At 41.5% G+C, this 12412-nt stretch overlaps 1 protein-coding gene across 1 annotated transcript in view; it reads left to right on the top strand.

Moving 5' to 3' along the window:
• NAA30 (N-alpha-acetyltransferase 30, NatC catalytic subunit) overlaps window positions 1–12412 on the top strand; it is an 834104-nt gene that overhangs the window by 809179 nt on the left and 12513 nt on the right. The window contains exons 2-4 of the mRNA XM_050799731.1: window positions 3470–3589; window positions 3855–4629; window positions 9511–9634. Of these exons, the coding sequence (XP_050655688.1) occupies window positions 3856–4629; window positions 9511–9634 (898 nt within the window). The 5' untranslated portion in view covers window positions 3470–3589; window position 3855. The remainder of the gene's footprint in view (window positions 1–3469; window positions 3590–3854; window positions 4630–9510; window positions 9635–12412) is intronic.

Here is a 12412-nt window from a genome sequence, read left to right as displayed (position 1 = left end):
TTAGCCCTTTATCTGGACATCTCAGAGTGTTCTAAGATTACAGGTAGTACAACAATATACTAATATTCATCCTTGGGTTAAATTCTTCAGCTCTCAAGTTTGATGTATGTTTTCTTTCATTCAAGATGAAACAAAGTTAAGGACATTGATTTTCAGGGCTTTATGTATAATAGATAGGATTACTGGGATTAAGAACCACATGACATGTAAAATAAAACTACACAAATATTTAAATTATTTAGTATGTGTGCCTATGGCATATAACAATGCCATCCTGCTGTGTCAAGGGAACTTAAAGCATCTTTCCATTATTCATTCCCACAGTTACCTTTCAGGTAGGTACACGGCTAGGTTTTCTCTCTAAACCTCACCAATAAGAGAAAAATGCCTCACTGTTAGAAAGAATTAAAAAGAAATTGTTCTCCTTCCAAGCTGATTTCAAGATATTGCTTTAGGATGTTGTTTTAAAATTGCTGTTGGTTATTTTAATTGATTTAATGAGAAGTTTTTTTTCTTCTAAAAAATTAGGCATGTTCTCTTCTTCCTCAAAAGAGAACAGTAGTAAAAAAAAAAATTACTTGCTTCATAGGATATTACAAAACAATGAAAATATCAACTAACCACACAGAAGAGTATCACTGCCACACTTACCTTGCTCTCAGCCCTTTCTTTCCTACGAAGTATTGCTCATGGAGGTAGTTGTTTTTTCAGTCTCATAATAGTAAATATGTCTAAAGCATTAGAGTGAACTAATCCTATTTCTATGCCTAATATAATGCTATCATCCTATCAAGTAAACATGAATCAAACATAAAAGATTTCATAAGTTATAAAGACAATTTAAGAGAAGTCATCTGATTTAGAAGGCCAACATTGTAGTTTTAATACTGGGATATAAAGAAAAGTCACTGGGGCTGAGACATTAGAATTACCCCACTAGTATTGAGAAGGTCAGAATTTACTTTGTCATTATAAACATTCTAGGTTACTGAATGAGAGACTGGTGTACTTCAGTCAAAAAGCTTAACAATTTCCCTTTTATGTGTTTGATATGTGAATACAAAGTGAATAACATTTACTTCCTGACCTCAAGAAGGTCCTTACAACTCTCAGCTTTCTGAAAACCACTTTGAGACAACATCTGGTCAGCTCCTCAGTCTGACAGAGCTCAATGCCAAGTTGCAACACAGAAAGAACAGGAAGGCCTGCTGCCATTCATTCTCTACAGTGAAGGTACATGGTTTTTAGGAAGGGCTTACATTTCAAAGTGAATGACTGAGAGGTATTTTTCTAAGTAAAATTCACCCTTAAACAATTCTTATGGAATTATCTGGGGCCTCTTGGGCCAGCTTCTCCACCATGATTTGAACAGATCATTGTTTCACTGGCTGACTACCCAGGTTACACTTTGAAACTTTGAAAAATATGTATCTTTAAACAATGTATGCACATTTGGAAACATGGTTTTGTTTTGTGCTTCTTAAGACAGAAATGGGATCACACTGTACTTATACATCTCATTTATATCCCCCACACATCAAGGTGTTTAGGTTTTTCAATGTATCTGTAGCAAGTTATACATTCTGAAAGTGGCCACAGCAGTATTTCTGGTCCCACATGCTCTTTGAGAACCTCGCCTCTCTCCACCAAGAGTAGAGTCTATTTCCCCTCCTCTCAAAACTGGATATAATTTTGTGTCTGCCTAGATATAATGCAGCAGAAGTGACACTACATAACTTTTTTTTTTTTTTTTTTTTTTTCTTGAGAGGGAGTCTCCCTGTGTTGCCCAGGCTGGAGTGCAGTGGAGCAATCTCGGCTTACTGCAACCTCCACCTCCCGGGTTCAAGTGATTCTCCTCAGCCTCCTGAGTAGCTGGGACTACAGGTGTGAGCTACCAAGCCCAGCTAATTTTTGGTATTTTTTGGTAGAGATGACGTTTCACTGTGTTGGCCAGGCTGGTCTCGAACTCCTGGCCTCAAGAGATCCTCCTGCCATGGTCTCCCAAAATGCCGGGATTACAGGCGTGAGCCGCCGCACCTGATTAGAGACTACATGACTTCTAAGGCTAGGTCATAAAGGGCAATATGCTTTTGACTGACTTTCTCGCATGATACTTGCCGTTGGAACCCAGCTACCAGGATGTGACAAAGCCCAAACCAATCAATGCTAAAAGACCACCGGGAGAGGTCTACATGGACTAAAACTGAGGCCTCCAGCCTTTAGCCTGCATCAACCACCAGCTGTGAAAGTGAAGTTTTCAAGTAATTCTACTCCTCAGCCTTGGAGTCTTCCAATTGAAGCCCTACGCATAATGGAGTAGAGAAAAGCCATCCCAGCTGTGCTCTGTCTGGATTTCAGAGCCACAGAATCTATGAGCATAATAGTTATTTTATACGTAGAGTTTAGATTATTGCAAAAAGTTGCCAACATGTTCCGTCATAGAATTATATACCGCAAACGTCCATCTGCGGCACACCAAACCAGCTGTATAAATCAGGTTTTAAACACAACCGAATTTGTTCAGTGTGCGGGTTACATACACTGTCTCAGCTCACACCTGCCGGGAGTCAACTGTGGACTAGAGCAGAAGGAGCCCAGTCACAAGCTCAAGTTCTATCCCCTTTGCACTCAATAGGCAGATCCCTTGGGAGGATCAGGCCACCTGTTTACCAGTGAATTCTTCCTAACCTATTTGTGTCACAAGTTTAGGATTGTGCTTCTTAGCCCTGGTCACAGTCTTTCACCATCTCGCTCTAACCCTTCCCCAGGTGTGCTCGCAACTGCCCAACACCTGTCAGTCACTTTTGCCTCCAATTTTACTGGGCGCGAGGAGCAGAGTAAGGAGAGAGAAGAGGGCTGATTCCCTTGCCGCTAAGTGGCAAGGGCCAGCTGAACTTAATTCAAACTGCAAACGACCACGTTTCGACAGCCATCCCCATATTTTCACAGCTCAAAGCTTCCTTTCCTTTTCGGTCGGCTTCCCTGATTTGCTCCATTTTTAATCGCTCCTCCCCCATCCTCCTTGCCCCTGGTCAGGGCAAACATTAAACGCTGTGCAGCTTTAAAAAGGCATTTTTAGGTGACTTGTAAACGGCTGGTTCCAGAGGCCCCGAATTGGCGAGATTCGCTACAGCTCCCAGTGCACGGTAGACTTGAAGCAGGGAGCGCCTGCCCGGTCCATCCCTCCCCGGCCCCGCGTGGCAAGCACCACGGGTTGAGGCGCCCCAGAACCGAGGAGAAGGGTTTGGGAGGCTGTGACTCCAAAGCCCTCTGCAACTTCCCGGCCCCAGAGCCCCACCCACTACCACGCGGCCTTCCCCGCAGCCCGCAGGAGACACCTTCGTCCCCGCCCCTCCACAGGTCACCTCCCTCCACGCCCCTCTCTCTTGGCCGGGGCAGCCGGCAGGCAGGGAAGTGTCGTAAAGCCAGGCCCAGGAAACTTTACCCGGGGTAACAGCCGAGGCGCTTTACGGCGACGGCGGCTGAGTGAGAGCCTTGGCGGCTGTGGAGGCGGCCGCGGCTGCGAAAGAGGCGGCCGCAGTGGCTGAGGAAGAGGAGTGGCGGCAGCGGCGGCGGGGACCCGTGCGGGGTGAGCCGCGAGGAGGGGACGGGGAGGGGCCGCGAGTGACAGGGCTGGCGGGTGGGCCCGGGCGGACGGGGACGGTGGCCGGTTGAGCAGCTGGGCGGCGCTGAAGAGCGGGGGGGGGTGGCGCGGAATTGGGGGGGCAGCTCCGTGAGGGACGGTTTCTGTCTTTGTTCCCCCCACCTCGGCCGCCCCCCACCCGCCGCCCCCTCTTTTCCGCGCTCTTCGGCCGGGTTTCATGGCCTCCCCTCTCGGTCTGTGTCGCTTCTAGGATGGCGGAGGTACCGCCTGGGCCTAGCAGCCTCCTCCCACCACCAGCACCTCCGGCCCCGGCGGCGGCCGAGCCCCACTGTCCCTTCCCGGCGGGGGCCGCCCTCGCCTGCTGCAGCGAGGACGAGGAGGACGACGAGGAGCACGAAGGCGGCGGCGGCGGCAGGAGCCCGGCGGGCGGGGAGTCGGCGACGGTGGCGACCAAGGGGCATCCGTGCCTCCGCTGCCCTCAGCCGCCGCAGGAGCAGCAGCAGCTCAACGGATTGATTAGCCCCGAACTGCGGCACCTCCGGGCGGCCGCCTCCCTCAAGAGCAAGGTCCTGAGCGTAGCCGAGGTGGCCGCGACCACGGCCACCCCTGACGGAGGCCCCAGAGCGACTGCAACAAAAGGAGCCGGGGTACACTCGGGCGAGAGGCCCCCTCACTCCCTCTCTAATAATGCAAGAACTGCGGTCCCCAGCCCGGCGGAGGCAGCGGCGGCCAGCGATCCCGCGGCGGCCCGCAATGGACTGGCCGAGGGCACCGAGCAGGAGGAAGAGGAGGAAGACGAGCAGGTGCGGCTGCTGTCTTCGTCCCTGACCGCCGACTGCAGCTTAAGAAGCCCTTCGGGCAGGGAGGTTGAGCCTGGAGAGGATCGGACGATACGATATGTCCGATATGAATCCGAGCTACAAATGCCCGATATCATGAGACTGATCACCAAAGATCTGTCCGAACCCTACTCCATTTATACCTATAGATATTTTATCCACAACTGGCCACAGCTGTGCTTCTTGGTAAGTGGATAGAATAAAAAGAGGGTGAACCCAGCAGTGATCCAGACTGTGCGGGTCAGGGAGCGAGGGCCCAGAGTGTGGCAGTGGATATCTCCTGCTGCTTATCATAGTACGTTATATGATGTCAAGTGCGTGTACACATTCCTAGTTATTTAATGAAACTGTTTTGAAGGTAAGACTTCATGATTCGCGTTAACGTGATACTAGTGTAACTGCAGCAAGCCTGTATGGTGGCGTGTTTCACTGGGGTGGGGGTCTTGTGTCTTGTTTACAGTAGATTATAATCGTGTTTAACCGTCTTTAATTGCCTGCCCGCATCCTCAAACACTTCACAGTAATTTAATTTGAACATGGTTCTGTTTGGATAGAGGCCTTTTAGTCTTTCAGTTACAACTATAATCAGGGAAGAGTGTATGCATAAACATGTTTTGGTGATCATGAATGTCAGCAAACTTGGTGTGGCCATATTGGAGAATTAAATCTTACAAGCATTTTCAGTAATTATGGAGATGTTTCCCTTTACTTCAACAGGACAATTAACAGTTGTAGCCAGCCTGCTTTCTGGTACTCCATTGCAGAAAGCGCTACTAACACTATTGGTGACTGAAAGACTCCTGAAACTTGAACAAAATACCCTTTTGTGGAATGTAGAAAACTTAAGTGTGAAATTGTTACCGATCTGATTTTATTTTTTTTTTAATTTAGAAACTGGTTGAAGATGTGGCCAAACACTAGTAACACTGGCTTGTGTAAATTATAATTGACAATAATATTACACATAAGTGAAAGACTTTGGACAGTTTTTAAAAATTTACGTAGTATTGGCAGTACCAGTAATTTCTTCACAATAATATTGGCCCATTTCAGTCTCTATGAACCCTTTAACTTAACTGTTGACTGCAGGTGTATGCTTTGTATCATGTACTCACAAGCATATTGTTTCTAGATGACATCCATTTAAGGAATATTTTATAATATGTGAAGGGAAAAGCCACCGTTACTTAGTGTTTTAGCATTGGCTTAGTTTCACTTAGTAATTCCCTGCAAGATATTTTGACAATACTTCCCTGTCTTTTTGATTATCTAGCTTGGTGGTAATTTGAAAATGTAACCTGGGTATTGTAGATAATGGTAGTTCTATTTTCTGTCTTAACTTTGCTTAAACTTCAGTACATTTGTTTAAACTGTGGGTACTATTTTATATTCTTGAAAACTGCTCTTTCAGTATTCTAAGCATTGTATCAGAATAGTTCTAAGACATGTCTATGTCAGTGAATATGAGAAAATGATTTATAGCAGTATTATAAATGTCATATCAAATGCCACTGTAATTGCTAAAAATTGTAGATTTAGTTGTAAGTTAACCCACAGAAGCAGATGATTGAGTCACATTTCAAATTGAAATAGATGTTTTTCTGTCAATTCCAGGAAATTGTTGTGTATATAATATTCAGTCAACTTTTGAGTCCTGATGTTTACCTAAGCCTTTCTCAACTTGTCTGCCATTTTAGACTCTGGTCAACAATATTAGTAAACTTTAGTTTTGATTTTATGTAGAACCCTTCCAATTCACCAGCTAATGTGTGTGTTAGCCGTTAGTAGCTCGTTTGTTTAATATTAAATTCTGAATATCTAGAAATTGCAATATGCACAAGTGGTTGACCTATAAGATTTACTAGTGCCAGTATGAATCAGGAGGTATTAAACAATAATAAAACAGTAGTTAAAAAACAACCAGGCCATTTAAAACTGAAACCTTTATCTTGGCATACTTTTACGTTTAAGTTTCCCATAGGAACTATTTTTAAAAAAATGCAAATGCGTAAATGTGTATGTTTATTTTAAATCATAACCTTTTAGAACTGAAAGGCATCCTAGAGATAATCCAGCCCAACTTAGGTTTTGTTCTGTTTTGGTTTTTGATTGAAAAAAAGAACCAAAGTGACTCAAAATGTTTCAGTCTCCAGATATTTACTGACAGAAGGGTAAAGCTAGAACCCAGTTCTCCTGGCCTTTCATTATGGTAACATAAGAACCTGAAAAATGACATACTCTTGATCCATTCAGTGAAGATTATTGTGTCAGCAAGTTATCTCCACCAAGTGACAGTTGCCCTTACAAACAGCAATCTCAAGAGATTAGAAACCTCCAAAATGTTGCTTTTTTCTATGGATAACCTGTAATGGGTCAATGGACTATATGGGGTTGAACCTTACAAAATTGCCAATACTTGATTAACAAAAATGGTAGCTTATTATGATTCTTCCTAATTGTGAAAGATGTTAAAAAAAAAAATACAAATGTGAGACACTTTCAGTTACTCTGTACTTAACCATTTTATCTTTACCTCTTTTCATAGTAACATTTTCAGTTGTTGGTACCTTTTTGAAGTTCTTAAACTTTGCTCAGCGATGTAACATAGTACTTCCGTTTATTCTAAATTTAACTTTTTGGCTTCCTCCGGTTTTCTATTTGTAGTGTTCTAGAATTTGGGAATCTCTCACTTCATATTTTTCATAGTTTTATAGACTGACAACCCTTTGGCCTTGTAGTGTTAAGTCTTAATCTTGCCAGGGATTTTTCAGTTCCCATCCTTGAAAAAATACATTTAATAGCATGAATTCCAAATGTATGTGCAGAGCTTTTATTAGGAAAAATTGACAAGCAATTTAATGATTCCTGTAAATGTACCATATATTCGTGAGTGGTTTATCAGGAAAAAAATGCAGCATTGGTCTTCTTCACTACTAATATCATCTCTATGGTGTATGATATATTAGACTTTTTAGATGATATATACAGCTTGATTTTTGCTCCTACAGATTCTAAATTAGGAAGAAATCAGGTCTTAAGAATGAACTAATACAATATTTTGTTTGCTTATTCCATGCTCAAAGGACAAAGATTTGTTTGAAATTCCTGTTCAGATTGAAAGTACTGTCCAGTTGTATTAATTTTTCCTCATTTTTGGATAGTTTATAAGGTGTAGCTGTTCTGAGGTTTATATCATCGATCTAATACAGGTTTTCATTTCACATGAGCCTGACTTATGAGGTCAGGCCAAAATTTTTTCTGAGCCTTTTAAATATACCATTTGGTCTGTAATAATTTTATGTATGTGTATGTATTTATATGTATTTGTATATACACACATATATTTGAAGTGAGTTATTTTCAGATCAGAAAAAGCTTTCAGAGTTGTTCAAGGCAATTTTTATGCATACTTAAGGTCTTTGTTTAAAAAATTTTTTTAAAAGATTGATATATTGTGAGGGAAAAAAATAGAAATAGCCATTTCAGAGGTTTATTGACCCAAAATAGTTTTGGAATGTGTGATAAACCAGAAATGAATTAGCGTGGGTTGTTGAATTTCATATTCCTTCAAAAGAATTTTTCTGACCTAGTTTAGGTTTGCATGAAATGGATTAGAATTTTCTTGCCTAAAAGATTTCTCCACAGTTAAAGGCTTATTAATCAATTTACAGAATGACAGACTAAAAAAGTCACAAATTTAAAATATGTATTAAGTATAAATTGGACATTATTAATTTTTTAACTCATTTCTGCTTTTGTTGAAATAGCTTCTTCTGGAAAACTAATTTATGGAAAACAAACTTCTTACTGACACATTATTTAAACAGTTGGAGATATTGCCCTATTTATAATTACCAGAAATGCCATGTTACTAGAACTTTTTATCAGCATTGGAATTTTTGAAAAACATTTTTAATGGTAACACTAGAAATCTTAATGAAAATGGGGGATGATTAGAATTTAACATGTAGCTTTTAATACTCTGGAAAGCTGTACATTTTTATTAAAATAGAAATTTCTGTAAAATTAAAGCTTTTAACATAAAGCTTTGATTTTGAACTATAAGTATTCTGAGAGCTTTATGACAGTTATTCACACTGTCAGGAGTATCCTAAAAATGAGACTATGCTATATTTAGATATATTAACAAAAACCTCTTAGGTATGATCTAATCAATACCTTATAAACCGTGCTTTTTCTGAAAATTAAAATTTTTTTTTTCTGATCACAATCTACCATTCAGGTGTAAATATGTATTATATGTAGCTTTCACTAAAACTTCATTAAATTTTTTTCTTTTTTTATTTTATTGAGATGGGGTCTCACTCTGTCACCTAGGCTGGAGTACATTGGCACGATCTCAGCTCACTGTAGCCTCTGCCTCCCCAGCTCAAGCCATCCTCCTATCTCAGCTTTCCAAGTAGCAGGAACTACAGGTACATGCCACCACACCCAGCTAATTTTTGTATTTTTGGTGGAGACAGGGTTTTGCCATGTTGCCCAGGCTGATCTCAAACCCCTGAGCTCAAGCAATCTGCCCGCCCCGGTCTCCCAAAGTGCTGGATTTACAGGTGTGAGCCACTGTGCTTGGCCATTATTACTAAATTTAACTATTTAAAATTATATTCTGCTGATGGGCAAGTTTTACAATATTTTATGTCCTAATAATTTGTTTTTGCATATTTCCTCTTCCAGAAACTTAGGTCTTTGTTGCAAATAATTGTGATTATAAGCACCTCATACGTAATCTTATAAAGTACTTGAATGTTTACCTTGTGGAAATCTGGTCTTTTTTCCCTAGGCTTTAATAGTAAGCATAAATAATTCATGTTTTAAAGAATATTGAGAAATTTTAACACTAGAACATTTAAAGGAGTTAGGGGATTTAGATTTCTGAAACTTCTGTGACTGCTCTCTTGTAAGAGTTCCCGTTATCCCCCCCCCCCCCCCCCCCCCCCCCCCCCCCCCGTCAAAAATGCCTACCAATGGTTGGTTGTTGTTTTCTCTGGATCATTGTGCAGTACCTGATGGCAATGTATTCTTCATAACTGTTTGTTTATTTTTAAGGCCATGGTAGGGGAGGAGTGTGTAGGTGCCATCGTTTGCAAGTTGGATATGCACAAAAAGATGTTCCGCAGAGGTTATATAGCCATGTTAGCCGTGGATTCCAAATACAGGAGAAATGGCATTGGTAAGAAAAATATTATTTCATAGAATGCCTAAGCTAAGCTATTTTCATTTTTGTGTTTTGAAATGAAAGACTTAAATGTAAGTATGTAGAAATGAAAAAACTAAAGGAAGAAAAGGCGGTTTATAATTTTATATTTCAAAATGGTATTTTTAAAAAGTTATTAAAATGAATTTTTTCTTTATTAATGTTTTGACAGTTTTTCTTTTTAACAAGTAGCCGATCATCAGTTTTTACCTCCAGATTTTTTTTTAATCACATTCAAAATGCTTTGCATTATACTAAGTAACACAAGAAATACTGCAATTTGTAATTACATTATGATGGTCCCTCATCCCAGCCTTCAAGCACTTGTCTGTATTTGGGTTAAGTGGACCTCAATCAAGCCAAAATTATGGAAAAATTGTTACCATTACTGGTGTTAGTCATGAACCATATATTGCAGTTCAGAAAAGATCAGGAGATGAGAATTGATTGTTTCTTATAATTCTCAAACTTAATTTTTTGTTGGGTGTACTTTTCCTGACATGTTTAGTTAATCTTACACTCATGATTTATAATGATCCTTAGAATCATGGGGTGGTTTAAAAACACATATTTAGACCCCTCACCCTGAGACTCTTGTTTGTCTTGTCAGAGGTGGGGCTGAAGCTTCCATGGGTGACTGTGATGTAAGCCTGATTAGGCACCACTCTTCTATCACCGGGTTAGATAACTTTTGTCATTTAAATAACGCCATAAAACTCAATAGGCCTCCGGGTGCGGTGGCTAACGCCTGTAATCCCAGCACTTTGGGAGGCCAAGGCAGTTGGATCACTAGGTCAGGAGTTCAAGACCAGCCTGGGCAAGGTGGCAAAACCCTGTCTCTACTAAAAATACAAAAATTAGCCGGGCGCGGTGGTGGGCACCTGTAACCCCAGCTACTCAAAAGGCTGAGGCAGGAGAATCGCTTGAACCCAGGAGGCGGAGGTTGCAGTGAGTGTGCCACTGCACTCTAGCCTGGGTGACAGAGCAAGATTCCGTTTCAAAAAACCACTCTTCTAGTCTCTAGGACCTAGTAGCTCTATGTTCACAATGGAGGATTGGGTAGACAAGCATTTGTCTAAGCATGTCAAATTTTGTGATGTGCTTTAGCGAGTATTCATAAAAAAAGTTTAATACCTGTACCAGTATTTAATCATTAGCAGTTTTGTCACTTACGTTTTTTAAAAACTATTGTTATTGTCCAACCTAAGACTCTCACACAGTCCTAGATATCATGAGAAGTAACTATAAATAGGTTTACTTAATATGTTAGGTTTAGCCAACTTTATTACAGTGTTACAGCTTTCCACTAAGATTTTTAATGAATTGGGCTTGTTTTATGGAGTAAGTTTGAGCCTTTGATGCATTAAAAAACACTGATAAGGACTCATGATAAATTATAGCCAATTGTTTGGCTAGTTTGGAGGGCAGAAACCGGTGGCTTCAGGGTTGCATCCTGGCCTTCAGACATACTTTGTTTGGGCCATAAAATGTACGCATACTTGTATGCATGCTTTGAAAATTAAGAGTTTTTAATTCAATTTTATTATTTTTTGAGACAGAGTTTTGCTCTGTTGCCCAGACTGGAGTGCAATGGCGTGATCCCGGCTCACTGCAACCTCTGCCCCCCAGATTCAAGCAATTCTTGTGCCTCAGCCTCCCAAGCACCTGGGACTACAGGCATACCCCACCACACCTGGGCTAATTTTTTGTATTTTTTGTTTTTTTGAGATAGAGTCTCACTCTGTCGCCCAGGTTGGAGTGCAGTGGCACTATCTTGGCTCATTGCAACCTCCGCCTCCTATATTCAAGTGATTTTCCTGCCTCCGCCTCCCGAGTAGCTGGGATTACGGGCACCCACCACCATGCCTGGCTAATTTGTTATTTTTTAGTAGAGACGGGATTTCATCATGTTGGCCAGGCTGGTCTTGAACTTCTGACCTCCGGTGATCCGCCCACCTGGGCTTCTCAAAGTGCTGGGATTATAGGCTGAGCCACCGCACCCAGCCAGTGTTTTGTATTTGTAATAGAGACGGGGTTTTGCCATGACCTCGGCCTCCAAAGTGCTGGGATTATAGGCGTGAGCCACCATGCCTGGCTAGTTTTTTGTATTTTTGATAGAGACGGGGTTTCACCATGGTGGCCAGGCTGGTCTTGAACTCTTGGCCTCAAGTGATCTGCCTGCCTTGGCTTCTCGAAGTGCTGGGGTTATAGGCGTGTACCACCGCGCCCAGCCTAAGAGTTTTTAAATAAAATTTGTCTGTCTTCTCTTAAAATCAGATTTGGCAAATTTATATTTGACCCTAAACTAGGATACATTTTGCTAGACATTTACAGACACACCACTGACATCACTGGGAGTGCTAGACTTCATCGTGCTCACTATAAAGTTTATAGGAACCTACTGTGGGTAACAGCAGTTCTGATGAGGTTGTCTTGTGCCTTGTGTCCAGGGGAGTTTGGAAGATCTTTGGTGAGATCAGCTCGGGTTATGCAGTAAGTTCTGGCCAACTCACGGGGAGTGCCTGGGTTGTTCTGGCCATACCATATCTTGCTTTTTTCTCTTTCCCTTTCCTCCTACTTTCAAACACAATAGAACAAACTCCTGCTTGCGGCAAATAATTATGTCTGAGAAAAAGGAGTATATTGGGAGATAGGTCTTTCAAGAGGAAACGTACTGTTATGTATAGGTTCTATTGGCTTCTCTTAGCTTATAGCTAAAATTTTTCCCACTTAATTTGAGATAATCTGTGTATC

The sequence above is a fragment of the Macaca thibetana genome, chromosome 7 (assembly GCF_024542745.1).
Source record: "Macaca thibetana thibetana isolate TM-01 chromosome 7, ASM2454274v1, whole genome shotgun sequence".
NCBI lineage: Eukaryota > Metazoa > Chordata > Mammalia > Primates > Cercopithecidae > Macaca > Macaca thibetana.
Note: the sequence above shows the minus strand (reverse complement) of the source record. Positions and strands in the feature narration are given on the sequence as shown.